We start from the raw sequence: 23779 nt of genomic DNA, 5'->3' as shown, positions 1-23779 counted from the left end.
CAGAACCTCACTTACCGTTTGCAGACATCCTTGCATGGAAGAAAAGTGGTGTAGAATTTCCAGAAAGTTCCTCTCAGGAATCATGGATATTTTTGGATTAATTTGTGTTAATATTATTTCTATTTCTTTTTCTAACAATTTTAAAAGGACATCTCTTACATCGAACCAGTATATACATATACATATACATATATATTATAAATAATTTGAATTCTGAAAGTCAAGGAAGGGAATATATTTCCTTAATTACGAAGCTAATTTATTTAGATTTGAAAAATCAAAGACTAACAAAGGATGCGATGGATCCCTCTTAATACCAAAGGCAAATCCATAAGAGGGTTACATACACAATAAATATGTGTGTGTGTGTGTTTACGAGGATAGCATACACAATAAATATGTGTGTGTGTGTGTGTGTTTACGAGGATAATTTTTCTCATCACTTTCCTTTGATTTCTAGCTAACCTTAAATGGTAAGGTCGGAATTAAGTACATTATCTACACAACATCTCATTCTAGTTAAGTTCATTACATTAATTTCATAGTTTTAAATTTCTTTTACTGTTTTAAAAACCAACTAACTAGTTAATTACATTAAATTTCTTTTTCATCACAAGTTGAGTGTTGGAGACACAAAGGCAAATATTTCTACGGACATGCACTTACCACTGATTGCGTCAGATGGGCAAGAGAAAAAAACATTATACGTATAATAAATATAATAAAAGAAAATGATGTTTTCCTGTGTAGAAATTATATGATTATAAATTTTACCAATTATTTTTACTTTAAACAAGTTTTTCTTATATTTTTTTTCCGTGTTATTTTTATCATTTATTTGTCACCATTTTTTTCCTTATCAATTACTACATCAACTTATTTATATTATAGTACAATAACCTATTAATTGAATTTGTGACTAATAGCTTGATTGAGTATTGTGGGATTCGAATTTAATAACATTAATTTTATGCTTCTATGTTGATGTATAACTAAATCTTTTCTTGTAAGATTCGAAGTTTTTTCTTTGTTTCGTGCCAAAGTATCCATGCGATATTTTTTTAATATATTCGAGAAGTAGATGACAAGGGACTTGAGATAAAATAACGTCGAAAGGTCACCACAGAAACAAGGCACCAGTTTTAGAAAGAAAACTAGATGGCATCTAGCCGCAGTTTCAAGGCGAAGCCGTCGATTGGTTTAGTGGATTAAGAGGCAAGTTACATTTAATTTTTTACAGGATTAATATGATTTGAGTCTTCAGATTTTTCTCTCTTCTTCCTCCTCCCTCTCTCATTTATATCTTCCTTGCTTGAAATTTGAAGACCTACACTGCTTCAAATTTGAAGAACCACACTGCCTGCTTCTTCCCAGCCACTTGTTGCAGCTATCTAACTTCAAACAAATCTAAACCAACCCCGTTTACAAAAACACTTCTTGCTAGCCGTACAAGCATTCCGAGAAGATGAATAGCAGTAGTCCTGTAGAAATACGTCCACAAAATTTTGGTGAGTTTGCCCTCACTTTTGGGGCATCAATTGGCGTGTTTTCAGCAATGGCAATTGCTATTCTTGCTTCCTATTTCTGCTCCAGGAAACCAATACCTGCAGGCCATTCTCTTCATGATGTCTCCTTGTCCATAAATGGTCAAGACTCGGTCATTATAGACATAGGCCTGAACGAAGCCACTCTCAATACCTATCCAAAGCTTCTTTATTCTGAAGCAAAGGAAAAGCTTGAAAAGGGTGATGATTTGGTAGCTACTTCTTGTTGCTCAATTTGCTTGCAAGACTATAAAGATAGTGACCTGCTACGGCTGTTACCTGAGTGTGGTCATCTTTTCCATGCACAGTGCATTGATCTATGGTTGAAGTTGCATCCTACCTGTCCAATATGTCGAAACTCACCTTTCCCAACGCCAGTCAATGTCACCGAAACAGCTTCCAGGGCACCCCGGAGAGTGTTGTATGATGCATGGTTTGTACAGTTAATGCACTAAAGTTAATTGTCACTAAAATTTGTGATGATTGTAGAACTTTTGTTAGGATCTCTGTAACTGTACAAAGTTCGGTTGCTAATTAGAGCTCTTGATGTTCATTGAGATGATTTATATCTTAGTGTTGAACACATGAGCCAATAGATGCTTGAATGCAATAGAAATGCAATGGTAATTGTTTATCCGTCCTCCATTTCACTCCTTGGAACTCGTTATTTCGTTCATCGCCTTCAGAAGTGGAACCTAATCACTGATGTCTCAGTCGGTCTTGGTTTGAGACCAGTTTCAGTACACAGAGAAAACTGTAGCTAAATTTCGCAAAATGTCTATGGTGCTCCATCCATGTTGAAAGGGTGTGTGGCTTACCCACAGAATTGGTTTAGTTGTTCACTTTCCACCCATAAAAACTCCCTCCTGCCCCAAAATGAGTGGATAGATACAACATTTTTCATAAACCTTTATCTAACATATGACCTTGTATGGCTTCGTGTTTCCGTTTCACTTGGAAAGATTCAAAGAACACCACTTTCTTCGAAGACAGCTGGACATTGTTCTCACTGGAGGCTAGCTTCTTTCAAGTCAACTAGTTTGACAGTCTTCACTTCTTCAAGTGAACAATGCTCGCAGTAATTTTGAGAACTCAAATTGCAATTTGTGTGTCGAAGGATAACGCTTTGCCTTAAGCCCTGAAAGCGACAGAGCACAGTTGATTAGTTTAGGAAACGTGAACAGATCCACTGAGCACAGTGATCAGTCGGATTTTGATGTTATAGGATGTGCCACTGCAGCTTCTTGTGGTGTCCTGCTTCTGATCATAATCATAACTGTTGCCTTATATATCTGCATCCATGCCATTTAACAATCCTTCCATTCATACTCCTAGCAACGATAGCAGCTCCATCACTGACCGAGGCTCCTTTGCAATCGAACTTGGCCTCGACGAGGCCACTTTTGCAAGCCACCCTAAGTTGCTATATCCACAAGCAAAGCTACAATCCAAGGTTAATCATTCACTAGCTTCTTGTTGTTCTATATGCTTAGGGGATTATGAAGACAGTGATATGTTACGGTTAGTGCCTGACTGTGGTCTTACTTTCATCTCAAATGTATGGACTGTTGGTTAAGGCTGGATCCTACATCCCCGATGTGCCAGAAATTGCCTGTGCCCACCCTCTGGACTCCTCTTGCTGAAGTGGCAGCAAGCATTTATGGATCTGAGAAATTTGTGTTTCTTTTCCATTTTTTTAGAGAGGCTGTTTTTAGTGTTTGTAGACATGTATTGTGGAGACTGGAGTGAGATGGAATCCCTAGGAGCATCATGTTAGGATTTCTACATTGAATTTGAGATATCAACATCAATTTTTAGCTATAGTTTGTTGAGCTAATAGTCCTGTAGAGGCTTTTTCGGTCTTTAATGGTTACTCGGGATAGCTTTTAGTCACCGAGATCAAGTCCTGTAGAGGCTGATGTTGAACAGAAATATGTATGGTTATTCAAGTGCTTGATCAAGGAAATATAGGTTACCTAGCTAGTAGCTAGTAATTAAACTTTGAGCTGGCCATCGAAAGATGTTTAGCCTAGTAATATTCTCCCAAACGAAAGGAAGTGAGGTCTTAGGTTCAAGCCCTATCCGCTGAGCTCACCTTGTCGCCTACAGAGCCACTCTTTAGCTTCAAGTCTATTGACTCATCTGGATGGCAGGCAGCTCCACATAAATTCTTACCAGGAGAAGTAGTCAACCCTGGTAAGTGCCATTAAATTTATATGGTTTCTCTGTTGCTAACGCTAGAATTGCCAGAGAGAATCTAAACTGTTGATTAACTGGTTCTGGTTTGGACTATTTCTGACATCCTTGCGATATGAACACTTCGCAAAGAACTTTTCGTTTTGGTGTTCTGCATTGAACACTTCCTGACTTTGTTTTTGGCTTCTTCCTGTGGCAAAATCCTGAAGTTTTTTCGGGATATCATATGTGGCATGGAATTTGGGGACAGTTTGCTCAGGTGGGACTTGTGATTTGATTTGTTATGGAGTTTAGTTTGATCATAAGTTACAAAATCATCGTAAATTAGTGATGTTCTTCTGCGTTGTTCTAATCGCTAAGAACTGATGATTGTAATTCTGGCTGCTCACGTAGCAATTCCATGTTACTAGAACTGGACTTGACAGCACTTTAATGCCACCAAGTTTCTATAATTATATCCATACCGACACCCTACCGGTACCGAAACACAATTTCAGCACATTTATCCTACCCTTGATGTTTTAGGGTGTGCTCTGCCCAGAAATTGGAAAAGGACCAGCAGAAAGAATTTTCTCCTGTTCTAAAATCTGTGGGGGAGAGTAGAAAGTTTTTCATGAACCTCTAATCATGGTTATGAGTTCTTCCTACGACAGGATCCTGCGAATAAGAGAAGAAAGGGCAAGCATTTTTTACATTACCTCAGTGGATACCAAGACAGTTGCTTCATCATCTGAAGATAATTGGTTTACTCCGCCTGCTCCTCCAACTGATCAAGGTGGGGCACCAGCACTGGGCCCGCCTAGCCGTCCAACTGATCGAGGTGTTGCATCGGTGTAGGGTTATCAAAACTTTTGATTCAGGAAAATACAATGACTGTCCACTTCAGACATCATAGACGAGTTATCCAAAACCAAAAGGTGTTTTATGGCTATTCCGACACGCCATCCAAGTAGAAACTCACCTCACAGCACTCTCTCCCCACTCCAAGGAAAAGTTTTCTCTTAGAAACGCGGGCTTGCCACAGGCCCATCTCCATGTTTTGGGCCCTTGTTTTGATTAAGATTTGGACGAAGGCCCCGTTTGTTTTTTGGGCAGCCTGCTGGTTGCACTCCGAAAAGCATTTTTTATGCTTTGCCAAACCAAGCCTTCCAAGCTGTGCTCTATTCATTATTCTCATCACAGTAATTAACCACGTCACTGGTTTATTGGTTTGGTTCAATCAAAGCTACACTTTTTTTTTTAAAATAAAATAATATTGTTTTGTAAAGAATTTAATAACCAAATTAGATTTTCTGCAAGTTGACTTATTGACTCTTTTTAATGCCTTTTTTTTTTTTATAGAGACCTAATTTTAAATTGATTTGATGAATTAAATTAAAATAATTTGTAATTTTTAACTAGTTAGAAGTAGTTAAAAAAAAATCAAATCATCCATAATGTTTAAACTAATTCGGGTAAAATTCTTTGAAATGTTTTTTAAAAAATGAAAGTGTTAAATATTTTTTAAAATAATTTTCAAAAAAATCATATAAGGGATTCATGAAAAATCCAAATTATCTGAAATAAAAAAATAACAATTAATTTTTAGTTTTGAAAAATCATGGGGTAAAAAAGAAATTCAAATTAGTTCATTCCGGGATTTTTCAAAATATAATTATTATAGTTCAGGAAATTAAAATATTAATTCCGGTTGATAGTTTGTTTTTTTAAATCGAATCAGTAATTTTCTTTATCAGAATTACTCGAACAACCACCCAGCTTATGCTTTTCATCAGCAAATTTATACTTGCGGAATTCACAATTTTATCCCTCTCAATTGCTTCTTCTTCTCCACCTCCTCTCAGCTTCCCCTCCATCCATCAAAAACAGATAAAATAATGTATCATCCGACCAGAGGCGGCGTTCGCGGCGGTCGTGATCGTAAGCTCTATCCTTTCCTATCTTTTGGGGTTTCTTTACTTTGATTGGTTTTGGCTTTCAGAGTCAGAATAACGCTAGGGGGTGTTGTTGATGTGCAGAATTTAGCTGGGATGATGTCAAGGCCGATAAACACAGAGAGAATTATCTTGGTCACAGTATCAAAGCTCCTGTTGGTAGATGGCAGAAAGGTAATATCTTATTCAATTTCTTCTGCTGAACCGCTCTTACTTCTTGTTCTTCTTGATGCATAGTGAAGGGTAAATGGGTTTATTGAATATTGATTGTTTCCAGTTAAAAAAAAAAGGATTCTTAATTAACGGAATCTGTAGATGAAATTTTAGTGCATAAATGGGAAGTTGAAGTGAGATTATTCACAGGGTTCTTCGTTTGGGAAATTGAAGAGCTTAAATGTGATTAATAGTGCAACTTTGTTTTTCCAATGCAGCATGTTTTTTATGATTGGAATAATGTTGAACTGCTTTTGTCTTTGTTATTTAACGTTAAATAATGTCAACTAATGGATGATAGCAGCTATTCAAGCATGCGTGGTGCTGTAGATCGCTTGAGGTGTGTGGGGGTTCGGTCTTGAGATGGACATGGATGTCTGCTATTGGATACTTGTGTAGTGCGGATCACTTCTTCTTTTTTTTTTGTTTACGTTGTTTGGTTTTCAAATCCACTACTTTAAGTTGTGTTGTTGAGTCTTGAGAAAGATGTGGTGGTGTGATATGGATAGCAACGCAGAGCTTCTTTTTTATACTCTTTGATGTTCATAGTTGCTGCTTAATGGTCTCAGGAGTCAATGAACAAAAAGTATTTTCTAGGGATATAAATCTCAGCAGCTAACTGGTTGCTTGCAAAGTAGTTTTTGGCCTATGTTATTCTGTTATCCAATATTTTATTTTGGATTCCACAGCATTGTGCAGCCTTTTCTTCCCTGCGTACTTTTATTCGTGGAGTATGATGAAAGGATCTCTGCCTTGAGTAGTTAGTTGATTAGTTATGGTCAAAATAGTTTATTAGCTGATGTTCTCTTTCTGTTTAGTTTTCAGAGTTCCAGACATTATCTTTTATCTATTGCTTGGAGACTTGAAAAATGCTATAATTAATTCTCAAACCTGTTCTTTCCGTCATTGTCTTTACAGGAAAGGATTTACACTGGTACGCCAGGGATAAAAAATCCGGGAGTTTGAATGCAGATGCCTTAAAAGAAGAGATACAGAGAATCAAGGAAGAGGAAGAACAGGGCATGAGGGAGGCCCTCGGTTTAGCTCCAAAGCGCTCTAGCCGACCTCAAGGAAATCGTCTTGATAAACATGAGTATTCAGAACTTGTTAAGCGAGGTTCTACAGTAGAGGACTTGGGGGCTGGGCATGCAGAAGCAGCACGGGTTGATGGTCTTGGTTTCTCAAGGTAGTTAAATGATTAAGGATACATGCATCATGTAGTTACTATTTGAACACGTGTGTGGTTCTAACTGGTCCTATAGCATATTTGTGCATCAAGATTCAGTGATTATTATTCTGTCCAAAGATGGTGCCATATCCTTGTATTGCATGAAATTTGTTATGCATTGAGATTCGGTGGCCTTTGTTTTTGGTATGAAGATGGTTCCATATCCTCATCTTGTGTGGAATTTCTAATCTCTGTGTATGTGTAGTGTTGGGGGGATTGGTCGAAAGGTGCTACAGAAAGATATCAGGGACAAGGCCTGTGAGGAACTTGCTTGCTTGTGTTTATTCTAGTTGTTTGTTAGTTATTTTTTACTGGTGTACAGCCTGGAGAGTTGATATTTTATTGTATAGAAACAGTGAAGGGTCGGTACACTTGTGAATTGTTCGCCCATGCTTGTGGTTAGGATACTGTAAGAATCACATGCTGTTTTATCTGTCTCTCCACTCCTGGGTGCACTAGAGGACAGCAGCTGGACATGATACATATGCCTATACATGCAATAGTCTGTAGGTTTATTGAGGCTATCTTACCAGTAAGTAGCATGCTACTAAATTCCCTCTCCCTTTGGTTTGGTTTGAATCTCTTGCTGCAGGGCACCTCGGGCTTGGGAAGACCCGAGTACTCTTCCATCTATTCCCAAGGAGGCTCCACCTGAGCCAGTCAAGGTGGTTACGCGCAATCCATCAACAGGAAACTCTGAAGAAGATGGATCAGAGGAGGATGGAAGCAGCCGGAAGAAGAGGAGGCACGAGGAGAAGAAAAAGAAACATGAAAAGCATGATAGGCACGAGAAGCTCTATCCTCACGATCCTGACAACAAGAGGAAACGCCACAGAGACAAGGAAAGGAGGAGACACGACTCTGACTCAAACTAAATATCCAATTCATCTGGATATTTTATCATTCCTAATAGTTCATGATAGAGATGGGGCAATTGGTTACTTTTAACTTTAGCATTTTTGAGGTCAGCTTCATGTAAGATATCAAGTGATGTTATTGTGTTAGAAATGGGGCAATTTATTACTTTTGAATAAGTCTCTTGTGCCCTAGAATTCCCTCTGAGCATGTCGATGCTTCACTTGATATCTCTATTCTTTTTTATGAGAATTTGGTATGCGGAAGTTCCTTTCTAATGGATCTGTATTTAGAAGATAGTTCTGAGATCCTGTTTGTTTAAGCAAATAACTTTATTTACTTTGAATAAAAACAACAGAAGTGGGGTTTCTTCAATCTCTTTCTCAACCTCCTAACAAAAAATATCTAGATTTTCCTTAACATTTACGTGCATATTGAAACAAAAACAATTCAACACAGAGAAAAAAAGCAAGGGAGAGACCAAAAGCAAAGGTAGATGCCAAATGGAAAGATTTCTTCGTCTTTTTTCATCTCGCTGTTTTTCTTTGTCAGTTTATCATCAGGCTAAAAGATTTTTTCACTTATTTACTATGCATGCTTGGAGTCGGAATGTTGACTACCTGCAACCCCACAGGTTTCAGCAGCTTTAACAACACAGTCACCGTCCCAATCTATTCGAAAAGACACCTGTTTTACATTATTTTAGTGCCTTTAAATTAATTTAATAATCTTTTATAAATAATATCTATAGATTTAAAATTTATAAAACTAAGAAAAAAAAGAGACATCTTTAAATATTATAATAGCATTTAATATTTAAACTTTAATTTATAAGATATTTAAAAGTATAATAATATTTATTTTTTAAAGTATTTTTAGTTCATAAATATATAAAAAAATATTTTTGATATTAAAATATTGAAATAACTTAAAAATATATATAAAAAATAATTTTCAATGAAAAAATTACTCAATTCTTATTTAGAATGTAATACCAAACGAGAATTGTTATAGAATTTATTATAACAAAAACACGTGAATTGATAACTTTTATAAAACATAACTCCTTTAATAAATTCTATTTGAATATGAGATTTTCATTTAAAAAAAAATTCAATAAAAAAGAAAAGATTATCAAATGCATCTAAACAATCCTTCATAACTATCCAAAAAATAAAGTAAAAAAACAAGTGAAGAAAACTTAGTTGAGGCCTTAAGGGAAAATTGAGGGGATAAAATAAAAAAGAATTTCAACCTGGCAAAGAAAACCATGGTCTATATATCGAAAAAGATGACACCGAACGAGGAAGGAAGAAAGAAAGAAGATCTCGTCAGTTCTGTCTTACTCTCTGTCTCTCTCCATCATAACAGGGGACCAAAAGTGCCTCTCTGTTTCATTGATTTATTGGTATTACCCCATCAAAGATCATTTCTTTTTTGCTCTTTTGGTTGGTTACTTTTAGAGAGAGAGGGAGAGAGAGTTGGTGGAAGGTAGGAAAGCAAGGAGAAACCATGGTGGCTGCAAATAGAGAAATGGCTGTATATTGCTTTGATACTCTTGTTGCTCACTACAACTCTGAGGATGCTCCTTCTCCTGCTTTTGATGAGGGCCAACAGTAATCTCTAGTTCACTCTCTTCGTCAATCTATAAATACACGTATAAGTATACGCGCATGCATTTGAAGTGGGTTCTTGAATTTCGATTGTTCTGTGGCTGCTAGTTTACTTTTGAGTGTTTTTTTGTGGGATCGAATTGAGTGGAAAAGCTGCTTGATTGCGTGGAATTCTGTTTGTGCTTTGCAGGTTTAATTGGGTTTTATTTTTATTTTTGTTTTCTGGATTCGTTAATATCGCAAAGTTTCGATTTTTGACTAGTTATTGTTTTTTTCCCACTGTACTTGCCATGGATGATGCTGTGCATGCGTTTCTTTCAATGATTTGTTCATTAAATCTTGCATTATTTCGTTTTTTCATTATTTTTTCCACTAATCATCTTACAAAAGTGCTGTATTTTAAGAAAATCATGGTTCTAAGTCCCAAGGAAAAAATGTTAGATCTTTTTATTGTGAAATAGAGCCAGATTTTAAGTGTGCTTAAATTTCTTTGTTTATGCTCCGAGGAAACAGTGAAAGAGAGCGACTTTTTATTGCTAAAACTCTACATTTCACTTAGCTAGCCGTATCAAATTGTTTTATTTAGTGGAGTTCAGTTAAACATGTTTTTGTCAGAATGCCATCTTTGCTCCTTTGCATTGTTATGTTTTATCTGTACAGTTTTTTGGTGACAGCAACTTATGTTGTTTTTAACCTGTTGTCTGAATTCTTGGTCTCTTGACAATTATTTACCGTGAAGATTGAGTTGTCAAGTCAGCAATTTGCTGAATTGCATAGATTGGGTGAATATTGACAGCTCAGATTTTGAGATTCGTTGATTTTCATGTTGTGTTGACAACTTGAACAATCTCTCAGCTGTGCCGTTATTGCTTAACGATAGCATGTCATGGTTTCTCTGAATACTTGGCACTTCTTTGTGAGGTTCCATAGAAGTGTTGATTTTTTGTTAAGTTTTTACTTGATGGAAACTCAGTGTTAGATGATATTTAACAAGTTCATACTTGTTGGGAATGCTGTCTTAGATGATTTTCGAGAAAATTTTGTAATTGTTGAGAGTTGGAATTACAGTGATAATGTGCTGTGTAGAAGTATTTGCTGTCAGTTATGCACACTAGAACTGATCATATTTGACATGGTGGTATTCCTGTTTTAGCCCGTTGTTCGTCACTTGGAAGAAAGTTGTCAATGGAGGTGAGCCTTGTTTACGTGGATGCATTGGAACTTTGGAAGCTCAGTACATAATTACTGCATTCCGGGACTATGCTTTAACAAGGTATTGTTATTTTTTATATCCAAATTATGTAGCTGTCATATATATTTCTGTTGAATTATGGATCTCCCTCCCCCTTCATGTAAAAAAAGCATATACATTTCCAGGCCCATACCCGCTCTGTTCCTTTTAGAAACATCCAGCCCTGCTTATCCTTTGAGTAGCCATTGCTAGGATTTGCTTAGATCACATTCTAGTTGGAGAGCATGTGAAAATGGATTTGGATTCTTGTAGAGAGGGAAAAAAATCTTAATTGTTTTCCTTTCGGAGACTGTCAAGTGTGAAGAAGTCAATGATTCCTCCCATGCCCCCCCACTCCAAAGAAAAAACTTGGGAGATGCTTCAACCATTTAAATATATTTCTATAAAGTTTGGTCCTGCAACCTTGCTTTTTATTTATTTTAACTTAAAATGGTTCACCACAGATGCATTCTCTTGTTATATCTAATTCTCCTTCTTGTGCTGTTCCCCATTGTGTGACTCTGGTTTGGTATGGCATACTAATGAGGCTCCATACTTTCATTTTTACTTTCTTGCAGTGCTTTGAGGGACCGCAGATTCCCTCCTATACAAGCTAAAGAATTGCCTACTCTGGAATGCACAGTTTCCATCCTGACTGATTATGAAACTGCCAACCACTATCTTGATTGGGAGGTGTGTGCTTTAACTTGCTTGAGTTTTTGGAACAGTGGGGTTAGGATACTTTCTAATATCTAAATTACCAAGTTTTATTGTGGATAGTATTATACTGAGTCATGTTTTCCATTTCATATAGTCTGACAGTTTTCCATTGACAAAAAAACACCTCACACTGTGGCTGTGCTTTAACATGCCGAGCCTTAATGTTTTGTTAACAGGTATCTCCCATAGATTTACAAAATTAGAAGACAAACTAAACAAAAAGCTTGCCACCTGCTAAATTTCAGTTATAACTTCATAATGGCCCGCTCCATCATTTATTACCAAAAAATGCCATTTCCCTTAAATAAGATTCCAAAGATACATTTCTGTGATGACTCTTGTTTAAATTTTTATCAAGAATTTCACAAAAAGAATCTAAATTGTAGATGTTGACCTTGAAAGTTGTAGTGAAAAGAAGCTCTCCATGTACCTACTTTTGAGTGCACTCATGTTTGGATGCTCAGAAGACACATCGTGGCACAACTCCTCAAGCCATGGGTGGGATTGATAAGCTGTGTTGCTGGTGCAATGCTTGATTATTCAAATGAATTTTAACGTGGAATGAATGGAAACATGTCTAAGTTTCTCTGTGCAAATGCTTTCAAGTTGTGCGTTTAACAGAATCTGGTGACCCTCTTCATTTTCTTGCCTTTCCAACTTATTATGTGATTCTGACTTGCAGGTTGGGAAGCATGGTTTGATTATTGAGTTTACTGACCCTAATAACAATGCAAGGCGAAGTGCCACTTATTTGCCTGAAGTGGCTGCCCATGAAGGTAAAGTGGTTGTTTACTGCATGCCGGTGAACTAGATTGAGTTGTTTTTTGTTATCCGAGAGAAGTGGACAGCGCAATCAGAGAAATAGAACGGGGAAGGGGGAGGGGATGCGTATTCCTGATATTTATGGTGACCCTAGTCAATTGTGTTCTTATTTAATTCTGGTAGATTGGCCAAGACGTACAGATTGAGTTATTTACTCTGATTTTGTTTTTGCTAGAATGGGAGATTTTTCTTATTTAATTCGCTATAAAGTCTCACACCGACCCACACATGTAAGCTTTCTTTGTCGATCACCTGCTTATAATTTTGGCCTTTTGGTTTCAGGTTGGACGAGAGAGGAGGCAATTGACTCGCTGACGCGCAAAGCAGGCTTCAGTGGCCACATTACGGATTCACTTCGGAAGTCTATACGAGTGACTCGTTACCAAAGCACATTATTTACTTTGACCTATAGTGATTATGTCTCATATGTCAGGGAAACCAGGGGTGCAGCTCCGTCTATTAATGGGGTGAAGCACGTCAACCATTGATTCATCCAACAAGCTTGGCTAAAAAGAAAACGTTTGTTTGGCATGAAGAAAAAAAAAATCAAAATCAGACTATTGGGGTGGAATATATCTGTTTTTGTTCCACCAAAATTCCTTCTGTAACTGTTATGAATTGTCCGTTTTCTTCAAATTCATATGAGTTTGGAGAAACTAAGAAGCAATAAACACACGTTATGGTGATGAACTCAATCTCCGTGGCTTATCACACGACATTCGAAGTTCGGCAGCTTCTCTGATAAACTGTACAGAACTTAAATTTATCCAAGTGGACGTTCATTTACCATGCAATTCTTCGTAATTTCATCTCTGGCTTTCATTCTGCAGGTAGGATCAATGGAATGGCGTTCGGCATCGGAATTAAAAGAAAGAAAATGAATACCGGATGCTGTTAGGTGTATTTGTAGCTATGAATTACTCGGATGATTTACATGCGGTGAAATTTGAGAGTTGATTTTTACCTGATACTGTAAATTTTTTGTTTTAAAATCTGTTGATGTATTTGAGAAAAATAGTAGTGTGGTTGTGATTGTTTTTTAAATATTTTTTTGTGCTAAAATATATGTTAATAATTTTTTTAATTTTTTAAAAATTATTTTTGATATTAATATATTAAAATGATTTAAAAATATTAAAAATATATTAATTTAAAATTAATAAAAAATTAAATTTTTTAAAAATATTTTTAAAATATAAAAAAAACAGGATATCTTGTTTATTTGATAGATCATAAAACGCGGTTTTACCTTTGGATTTTGGATGCGCGCAAATTTAAAAATAAATCAAGAAAAGATGGCCATTTTCATTTCTGAGAAACAATCCACGTTACTTCCTCCTCTTGCAACGCGACAAGGAAAACACTGATCTCGAGGCCGACGGTCAGCGTCGAGGGTTTCCGGCCAACGTTTACCATCTTTTTTTCTTCTCCCCATCTTCCTTTGTTTCTTTTTATTCTGATCTCTCTTGTTTTCTTTCTTCTTTGTCTGATAAGATCAAGTCATCTCCATTTCACAATATCCAGATCTCCATTACCATGAATCGCTTATCGCTAGCCACCTTTCGGAATGTCAGAAACTCAAGTGGTCTTTGGAGAATTTGAATGGAAACAAAAGAAGACCTCGAATATCATAGTAATTAACTATAACACTGAAATTTGGATAAAAAAAGACCGAAGAGTTTGCATCTGATGATCCACTTGCACGTTATTAATTAACTACATTTCAGTTGCGAGGACGAAGCCCCTATTTTCCATGAACAATGGTGGGGAGTATAATAAATTTATTGCAGACTATTTTCTTTTGAAGAATGTCTTTCTTGATCAGTTTCGACCCACTTTATCTATAGAAAGTCATAGGCTAGCGCGTGATAATTGCCATTTAAGCTATAACTAGACTTTGAAATTTATTTTTATCTCCATGGTGATTAAGGTTATATTTTAGGTAACGTTTCATCCATCGAGATTAATTTCCTTCTTAATCAAGTCTCTAAGTATATGTACAGCTTCTGAGAAAAACTACTAATTAATGAACAATAATATTTTGTTGTTCTATATTGTTGGATGAACTATATGATCAGCTTGTCTATAAATAAGCTGAAATCAAAGGAGATAATATTAAAGTCATGGACCAGAACAACAAAATTAAGAAGAAACTGAGAGTTAAACAACATTGTTTATTCTCTTTTAAAAATAATATTTTTCTCATAAGTTATCTTGATCTGATAATTTTTTTGTTTAATCCTTCTGCTGTCAATATTTTTTTTTTCTAATTAAAATAATATCAACTTACTTGAGTCCATCAAGTCCATCATGCATTTAAAAACAAAGATATTTATCTAAAAAATCGAAGTATTTCATATTTAATTTTTAGTGTCTTCCCTTCACAGCCCCTCCCCCGTTCTATTCATTTTTAGTGCTGTTTTTTCTTCGAAGTATTTCTCCCCCCTTGCAGCATCCACAGTGATGTAAAATCGAAGCCTTCGAAGGTCCGTTGAACCATGCCAGAACTATCCAAGCAATTCTGGCGCTCGAGGCTTTTTACACCGACATCCTCCTTTATTTCTATCTCTATGCACCTTCGTCGTGCCCGCTTATTGCAGATCATGGAGGGCGTGATGCTTTTACTTTCCTGTCATAAACAATATCGAAGTGGTTGGAGCTTTACATTTACACAAGTGGGTGTTTATTGTCTGAGTCTCAAACTTTAATCACTCACGTTGGCCGAGAGGACACGGAATCAATTAAGAGATTCCAGTGTTTACTAGCTAAGGACTCGCCTCATGCCGTGGATCATTTTTCTTATAAAAATTTTATTCAAGTATTATTATGAATGCTTTCCTGTGAATTAATTATAACTGTATATTACCAGGAAATCAAGCAATTCTGGCGTGCTGCCCGGTTACTGCAGATCATGGATGGCATGCTGCTTTTACTTTCCTGTCATAATTAAACAATATCGAAGTGGTTGGAGCTTTACATTTACGCAAGTGGGTGGTTGATTGTCTGAATCTCCAGCTTTAGTCTCTCCACCTTGCGGACCTTAGACGTTGGCCGAGAGGATACGGAATCAACAGATTTCAGTGCTTGCTAGCTGAGGACTCGCCTTGTGCCGTGGATCATTTTTCTCATAAAAATTGTATTCAAGTATTATTATGAATGTTTTTTTTTTTAAAAATGGTAACCTGTAAATTAATTATAACTGTAAATTTCCAGGAAATCAAGCACCCATGTTGCAGTAGTGGTTCTATAGTTCACGCAAAGGAGGTACAATTTCCTGGAATATGGTATTTTTGTCTGTATATATATATAAATAAAATATTATTTAGTATTTGAGATACTAGTTAATTAATATGTTTAAGTTATTAGATTTTAAATTATTATATATTTTTTTTAATTTAATCTAATGAACTTTAAACTTGTGATAGAAGATTGAGTGTTGGTAGGATTTAAAGATCCTTTAATAATAAAATCAATATATTTATAAGATAGATATTAAATGATTTAAGGCAATAAATAATTTTAAAAAGTTTTAAATTTAAGGAATAAAAATATTTTTAAAAGAATTTAAATTTGGTTAATATTATAAAATCTATACATTTGTATCTTAATAAATAAATTTTTTTGATATTTTGTTTGGATTATTTAGGAGGTATTTATATTCATTTAACCTTGTCGTTGTTGAAGAAGAAAATAATTGAAAAATCATCTATTTTTTAATGATATTAATAAAAAATAAATATCTCTTAATAATAAATATAATAAGTTTTTTAAAAGATCTTGTATATATCTATGAATATATATATATATATATATATAATAATTTATAATATCTTTTATATTTTTATTGTAAATAATTATCTACCACCACATGGTATTGCAATGTTAGTAATATTTTGTAGTGAGAAATTGAATTTTAAAGCATGTTTACTTCTTTTGTTTGCATACTATATTGTTGATAAATAGGATGATGAGTAGATTTACGTGATTCTACATGTATGGTTAAGTTTTCTAATGGATTTTTTTTATCTTATATATAAACGTTCGTGATAATTAAACAGAACTATAATAATGTTATTCTCTTGGTTATAAAAATATTTATGAAAAAAATGTAAAAGGATAGAATATTTTACTCTAATCAATATATTTATATTCTTGGTGATCTAAAGCTGGAATATCAAGTAAAAGTAGCTGTTTTGTAAACCTCAATGGATCATCAGACCCTCGTCAGATTCATTTAACCCGTAATAACCCAAATAATAACATGGTGCATAATGTTTTTCATCAAATAATATATATATATATATATATATATAAACAAATTAAAATTATAAAAAAATAATTTAAAAAACTAATATTTTTTTAAGGCAAACACATAGTTAAATAGTACATAAAAAATAAAAGCTATCAAATTCCTAGTCAGAACCTTAAAAACTGCCTTAATTAAATAGATTGATTTGAAATGATATAAGTTAAGGGGAAAAAAAAAAAAACACAACCATCCATTAAAAAATCTAGATAAACTAAGTTGATGAGAGTCAAAATCAATCAATTTGTTAGTTTGTGTTTTTCTATTGTTAAAATTATATCATCCTAAATTTTTATTTAAATCTTTCCATCGGCTTTTAAAATGATGATTAACAATGCAACAGCGAAAAATAACAGGGGCAGCATTAGTAAATTAACAAACAATTAAGAAGACAATTGAAGGGTAATTAGGACTTTATGGTGATTAATAATCCGTGGATTAGAGATGAAAGGCGGCTAGTAAGTACAGTCTGAAATTCCTCCTTTTCTTTTCCAATTTTAGTGGGACCCACGCAATAGCTGCCCCTACTCACGATTCTATTCACAGAAGGGACCCCTCCTCTTGGCTTCCGAATTTTTTGAGGAATTCCGAAATCTCGCATTCAATCATGTAAAGTTAAAATAAATATAACTTTTATAAAACTCAATTCTGGTCAGTTTTTTTCACCGTTTATTTTTATTTTTTAAATTATATTTAAATACATTTCAATAATATATTTAACTTGCAAAATATTAAATTAATTTTTTTAAAATATTTTAAAATGATTTTAATATACTGATATTAAAAAATAAAAAAATTATTTAAATTTATTTATTTAAATAGTACAGAGATGATTTTTGCATAAGAACAAACTACATCTTACTACTTTTGGCTTATAAAGATACATATTCAATTTTTCATATTTTATTTTTCACACGGCCCTGGTCTTCTATGCGCCTTACAATTTAACAATTTTTTTCCAGTACCGAACGGGCTCAATCTGTTTGGTTGCCGAGAAAATCAAGGAAATTCAGGGAAATTTTTGTAGTTGATGCATGCTTTGACTCCTATACATCTTCTTTACATGAAAAACCCAAATACATGCTCGGAAGTTTCAGTGATTGGATTCTGAGTTCCTTCGATTAATTCCCTTGCTTACAAACGATGTGGAACGATCGAGGGGGGGGACAAACGAAGGAGCACGGGTTGATATTCAAGGAGGTCTTTATGCCTCATTTGGCTTGATATTCCCATACAGGGTAAAGCTCTTTTCGTTTTCATTGCGGTGAAGATAAAAAAAACAAACGTGCGTGTCCTTTTCAGGACAAAGTACGAGTAGTCAAACCTATCACACATCCAGGCATGAAGCATGCATGCAGCCGAGATAACGCAAATATGCGAGTTTGACATGTAGGTCCGAGAGTTGATGGAAGTAAGAGAAAACCAAAGTAAAAAGGGTTTTTTTTTTATCACAATTTAAAATAATAACATTTAAATTGTGATAAAAAAAAAATAACACCTTTTTACGAGAACTATATACGGTGATAAATTATAATTGATAAAAACAACGTACGAGAACATATTAAAAAACATCTTCCTTGCCATCATAATAGAAAGTCAAAGGGATCATTTACTGCCATCAACTCAGCAGATTATTGCTTGGACCGTGAACATGTATGAAAAAAATAAAAATAATTAATTAATTAGAAAGCGAACACAAACCTTACTAATGATCTTCGCGCTGAGGGAGATCAACATATCAGAGGAACAAATTTAGAAAAAAGGAAAATGATTAACTAAATATCTAGCTAGCTTTGGTGTTCACGCGTAAAATAGGGAAGACATTGAAGACCCACCGCCACCAGCGTTCAAGATATATATAGGCAAGAGATAAAGCAATATCAGTTACGACCTTTGCAATGTCCAGGGATGAATGTGCCGCAGTTAGGGGAAGATGGCGCAACCGGGCGGTTACTGTTTGGATAATACACCTTGCTGGTTGCACTAGGTGCTTGCGGCGGCTTCATGCTGTTCAAAGTCCTTGCTAGCGCCCCAGTTTCTATATCACTGCTAAAAACGAGGAGGACAAGAATCACAGCTCTTGCGAGCACAAGAAGTGTCTTCATGGAGATCACATGGTATAACCCCATCGTTTTGAGATTTTGAGGAGAGGTTGTACGTGGACAGTTAAAAGAGGAATGAAATATTGATCAGTACTGCAATGTTTGATTGGCTTCATTCACAAGCCACGATATATATATATATATATATAAATTAGAGGGCTGAGAGGCGGTAAATGGAATGCTGTAAAATTCGAGGAAGATTTGTGGGGAACTGCATGGATGTTTCCCCCCCTATTTCCTTCCCTCAAACTAGCTTGTCGATTAAGAAAAGCTACTAATTACAGGGCCATTTGATTCATGGATACCTACCCTCTATGTCGTCAAGATGTATCTTTGTCTGTGTCTGTTAAATTAATATCATCACTTCCGAGTCGTATGCGTTTTTGTTTAGACTAATTTCTACCGAGATTTCCTATTTTACGTTTGTTTTCAACGAATATCAACTGCAATTGCCTAGAAATTCTGTTCTCCCATGTCAGAGAAGAAGAACCTGCTACCTGCTGTTCTTCTTGATTGTTCTTTGAATTTCATATGGGCTTCAGATATTGTTTGGGCCGAGATGGGAATGGGGTGTGCGGGTTTTGATAGTTACATATGGGCTTTTCTTAACTCTTTTTTTCTTTTGAGATTTTAATCATGAAATTGGAAAAGGAAAAAAAAAAGAGTGGAAGATGAAATTTAAGATTTCAAAATGATAAAAAGATTTATCGCAGATTTAGTAACTGTTAAGCTTAATAACAATATGACAATGACAGCGCAATTAGGACAATGGATTAGTTGCATTATGGATTTTCATAACATGATAACGTAATTAATCTAAATGATCTTTAGAGCAGCCTATCCTTAGAGAAGCCCATCTCTAAGCTTGAGTGTGAGGAAGCATTTTCATTTTCCTTTTTCTTGGAAAACACAAGCACGCAAGGACGCCAACGGCATACCATTTATGTGACAATCTTAATTTCCTGCAATGTTATTAAATCTAAGTATAGCCCATAATTTAGCTTAAAATTTGGGTCATTAGTTCAACACGTTTATCCCAAATAATCCAAAACAATATTGTTTTGAGATTTTATTTTTAAAAATATTAAAAAAAAAAAATTTGGTTTTCTTTAAATGTCAAACATAGTTTTAATTAAGTTATGGTTAACCTGTTTTTTAACTGAGTACGGTTTTTTTAAATAACAATTCATGTGAATGAATGGACACACCTTCCAAGTAATGAACATGTAAATCCAACTAAATGAATACATGATAATACATGATTCTACGACCATTTTTCTAGTTATGAAAAGCAAGGTTGAATGCTAGGTATTCTCCGAATTTGAAAAAGAAATCGGTTGGAAGTTTCTTGCGGTGAATTTCTTTGTACATGTTTAGTGCTTTTTTTAATGATATCATTTTAATTTTTTTTAATTTTTTAATGATATTATTTTATATTATTTTATATTAATTCATGCGAATCTAAATTAACATGGCCAATCAATTACTGGATATCGAATAAGTTCTATAAAAATTAGAGATGCAAATTATTATTTTTATGAATAATAGTGTTCCATGGATTCATGTAATAGAAAGTCATGAAAATATCGGTTTATTTTTCCATGTTTTTTTTTTTTTGATTTACATGGGGTGTCCGGGCCAGCTTACGCGCATCACGACTAATCCCCACAGCCCACTGAACATCCTGCAAGCCCAGTGAGCAGGTAAGACACCGCGGGGTGACAGACGTGTACGGTAAGACTCGACACCAGGTGCGGAGAAAGGGGACAAGCCCCTCCCACCGCTGGGCTAGAACCTTACTTCCATCCATGTTTCTTTCTTTGTATCTGTTGTGTGTGTGTGTGTGTTTTGGTGAATCACTTCAAATTTACTGGATTTTTTAACTGTGTTTACCAGTAAAAATGAGTAATTTCAACTATTCTAAACTATTCTTACATGGTGTGTGTGAGTATGAAAAAAAAAACCTTTACCTATTAAGATTTCCAATCGCACATTGGAAAAACCATGCTAGATTTATTCAAATAGTACAGAGATGGGTTTTGCATTAAAACAAACTACATCGTACTACTTGTGGTTTATAAAGATTCATGTTCAATTTTATTTTTGACATGGCCTTGGTCTTCTATGCGCCTTACAATTTAACTCTCCTTTTGTTTTCTTCCAATACCAAACGGGCTCAACGTGTTCGGTTGCCGAGAAAATCAAGGAAATTCAGGGGAATTTTTGTAGTTGATGCATGCTTTGACTCCTATCTTCTTTACAAGAAAAACTCAAATACATGTTTGGAAGTTTCAGTGATTCGATTCTGAATTCCTTTGATTAATTCCCTTGCTAACAAAAGATGAGGAACGATCGAGGAACGGAGGAAGCATAGGTTTTGCTTGAGACGTAGACTCTATGTAGGCTATTCTAATAAAATCAACGTACGAGAACAAATGTATTTACTATTAAAAAAGCATTTTCCTTCCTGTAAAATTAAATGGAATGTCAAAATTAAGGCTCACTGCTTTGGAGATGGAATGTGTGAAAGCAAGCTGTCAGCCAGCTAGGTCCACAACAATAGGCATTAATTTGGTGTCTAGGTAAAAAACAATGGGTATGAATTCGGTACTACTTGTAGTACCAATTAATATCTATTTATCTCATGCATGGATGCTTATCTATAAATAGACAAAGCATCCACGCCTTAACACACACACACTCAAGAAAGAAATAAGAAAGGGAAAATAATCCCACAAAATTATGAGAAATTTGTGAGAGAGTAAGTAAGGTATTTTCTCCTATTATTAGAGAGATTTCAGTTATTCTCTTATTAATAGAGAACAACTATTAATAAGAGAACAATGGTGTCTATTTGGTGTCTAATTGTCTCATGCATGGATGCTTGTTTATAAATAGGCAAAGCATCCACGCCTTAACACACACACTCAAGAGAGAAATAAGAGAGGGAAAATAATCCCACAAAATTATGAGGAATTTTTGAGAGAGTAAGTAAGGTGTTTTCTTCTATTATTAGAGAGATTTCAGTTGTTCTCTTATTAATAGAGAGAGGTTGTAATTCCCATATTACTTAGTAAAATCCTTCTATACTTGTCTGTGGACGTAGCCTAATTTGGGTGAACCATGTAAATTCTTGTATGTCATTTCTCATTTTATCCGGACCTTTACCTTTTATCTTGTCGGGTTTGCATGCCAGTATCTTAACAGTGGTATTAGAGCTTTCTGGTTGGTGTTATTAATACACAAAAGTTACTTGTGTATACGGTTACTATTCACGTCTACGACACTATTCATCTATACAGTACTGTTCATATATGTTACTGTTGGCGTATATAGAAAGTCAGTGTGGCGGAGAAAAAAACAGCTAAGGAGATATGGGAGACTCTAACAAAGCTAAACGAGTCCAAGTCTTTGCATAATAAGATTTTCTTAAAACGAAGACTTTATACCCTTCGAATGGCAGAAACCATGTCGGTGATTGACCACATCAACACAATAAGAACTCTATTTTCACAACTCACTACATTGGGTCAGCAAATAGAGGAAAATGAACGTGCAGAGCTTCTACTTCAAAGTCTTCCTTATTCGTATGATCAACTCATTATTAACTTGACAAATAATATCCTCTCAGACTATTTAGTTTTCAATGATGTTACAGCCGTTATCTTAGAAGACGAAAATAAGCGCAAAAACAAAGGAGACAGAAACAGTTCAAACCAAGCAGAGGCGTTGTTGGTGTCAAGAGGAAGATCAATGAAGCGTAACTCCAGTGGGAGTCAAAGACAGGGAAAGTCCAAATCAAGAAGTAAGAAGACTGTGAAATGCTACAATTGTGGCAAAAAGGCGCACTTAAAAAAGGATTGTTGGTTTAAAAAGGGTATAAAGAATACTACAGAGTCATCAAAATCTTAAGGATGTGTTACAAGCACCTTAGAAGATGGAGAGGTTTTATATAGTGAAGCCGTGACAATCTCTACAAATACAGAAGAGCTCACTAGGGTCTGGCTAATGGATTCAGGAGCAACATGGCATATGACTCCTAATCGAGATTGGTTCCATACATATAAACCCATCTCTGGAGGCAAAGTGTCCATTGGTAATAATGATGCTTTAGAGATTGTTAGCATTGGCACCATCAAATTGAAGATGTATGATGGCTTAATTCGTACTATTTCAGAAGTGCGACATGTGAAAGACTTAAAGAAGAATCTTTTGTCTATAGGACAATTTGATAGTCTTGGCTGTAAGATCCGAACAGAAAATGGAATCATGAAAATCATCAAAGGAGCGCTGGTGGTTTTAAAGGCAAAAAAGACAATTGCAAATATATTTACATTAATGGGAGAAACACATCATGAGGCAGAAGCGTCAATCGCATCAGCCAGTCCTGCAGAAGAGAAGACGATGATGTGGCATCAAAAACTAGGTCACATGTCAGAAAAAGGTTTAAAGGTTCTCTTTGATCAGAAGTTACTCCCTGGGCTTACAAATGTTACTTTACCTTTTTGTGAGCACTGTGTTACAAGTAAACAGCATAAGTTGAACTTTGGCACATCAACAACTAAAAGCAAATACATCTTAGACCTGATTCACTCTGATGTATGGCAAGCACCGGTTATATCCTTGGGAGGAGCAAGATACTTTGTATCATTCATAGATGACTTCTCTAGGAGATGTTGGGTGTATCCAATTAGAAGGAAGGCAGATGTGCTTACAGTCTTTAAAACTTTCAAAGCGCGGGTGGAACTTGAATCTGAAAAGAAGATCAAGTGTTTGAGGACTGACAATGGAGGAGAATATACCAGTGATGAATTTGATAACTTCTGTCAATATGAAGGTATCAAAAGGCAGTTCACAACGGCATACACTCCACAACAAAATGGAGTGGCAGAGCGGATAAACAGAACTCTATTAGAAAGAACAAGAGCAATGTTGAAGGCTGCAGGTCTAGGAAAGTCATTCTGGGCAGAAGCAGTCAATACCGCTTGTTATGTGATAAATCGATCTCCACCAAC

The 23779-nt window shown here is 35.2% G+C and overlaps 3 protein-coding genes across 4 annotated transcripts; all 3 read left to right on the top strand.

Moving 5' to 3' along the window:
* The first annotated feature begins 1093 nt into the window (after positions 1-1093).
* Positions 1094-2178, top strand: LOC105131555 (RING-H2 finger protein ATL70-like). The gene has a single exon (XM_011034588.1). The coding sequence runs from the start codon at positions 1466-1468 to the stop codon at positions 1997-1999; it is 534 nt and encodes a 177-aa protein (XP_011032890.1). The 5' UTR covers positions 1094-1465; the 3' UTR covers positions 2000-2178.
* Positions 2179-5469: 3291 nt separating this feature from the next.
* LOC105131554 (multiple myeloma tumor-associated protein 2 homolog) lies at positions 5470-8345 on the top strand. Of its 2 annotated transcripts, XM_011034586.1 has the most exons (4): positions 5470-5660; positions 5759-5848; positions 6806-7073; positions 7708-8345. In XM_011034586.1, the coding sequence occupies exons 1-4, from the start codon at positions 5618-5620 to the stop codon at positions 7988-7990; spliced, it is 684 nt and encodes a 227-aa protein (XP_011032888.1). In that variant the 5' UTR covers positions 5470-5617; the 3' UTR covers positions 7991-8345. The 2 variants fall into 2 exon arrangements, with proteins under 2 accessions (XP_011032888.1, XP_011032889.1); XM_011034587.1 differs by lacking the exons at positions 5470-5660; positions 5759-5848 and adding an exon at positions 6289-6647.
* Positions 8346-9275: 930 nt separating this feature from the next.
* Positions 9276-13150, top strand: LOC105131553 (uncharacterized protein At2g38710-like). Its single transcript, XM_011034584.1, has 5 exons — positions 9276-9586; positions 10737-10856; positions 11393-11507; positions 12217-12310; positions 12639-13150. Exons 1-5 carry the CDS (start codon positions 9483-9485, stop codon positions 12842-12844), a joined length of 639 nt encoding a protein of 212 aa, XP_011032886.1. The 5' UTR covers positions 9276-9482; the 3' UTR covers positions 12845-13150.
* The last annotated feature ends 10629 nt before the right edge of the window (positions 13151-23779 follow it).

Source organism: Populus euphratica, unplaced genomic scaffold (genome assembly GCF_000495115.2).
Source record: "Populus euphratica unplaced genomic scaffold, PopEup_1.0 scaffold24.1, whole genome shotgun sequence".
Classification (NCBI taxonomy): Eukaryota; Viridiplantae; Streptophyta; class Magnoliopsida; order Malpighiales; family Salicaceae; genus Populus; species Populus euphratica.
Note: the sequence above shows the minus strand (reverse complement) of the source record. Positions and strands in the feature narration are given on the sequence as shown.

What these genes read in the sequence shown, in the direction of transcription:
- LOC105131554 (XM_011034586.1), top strand. Translation starts at nt 5,618, where the DNA reads ATGTATCATCCGACCAGAGGCGGCGTTCGCGGCGGTCGTGATC. An exon ending in TGTTGGTAGATGGCAGAAAG is followed by an intron (nt 5,849 to 6,805) that starts GTAATATCTTAT and finishes TTGTCTTTACAG; the next exon opens with GAAAGGATTTACACTGGTAC. An exon ending in GATGGTCTTGGTTTCTCAAG is followed by an intron (nt 7,074 to 7,707) that starts GTAGTTAAATGA and finishes CTCTTGCTGCAG; the next exon opens with GGCACCTCGGGCTTGGGAAG.
- LOC105131555 (XM_011034588.1), top strand. Translation starts at nt 1,466, where the DNA reads ATGAATAGCAGTAGTCCTGTAGAAATACGTCCACAAAATTTTGGTGAG.
- LOC105131553 (XM_011034584.1), top strand. Translation starts at nt 9,483, where the DNA reads ATGGTGGCTGCAAATAGAGAAATGGCTGTATATTGCTTTGATACTCTT. An exon ending in ACCACTATCTTGATTGGGAG is followed by an intron (nt 11,508 to 12,216) that starts GTGTGTGCTTTA and finishes TCTGACTTGCAG; the next exon opens with GTTGGGAAGCATGGTTTGAT. An exon ending in TGAAGTGGCTGCCCATGAAG is followed by an intron (nt 12,311 to 12,638) that starts GTAAAGTGGTTG and finishes TTTTGGTTTCAG; the next exon opens with GTTGGACGAGAGAGGAGGCA.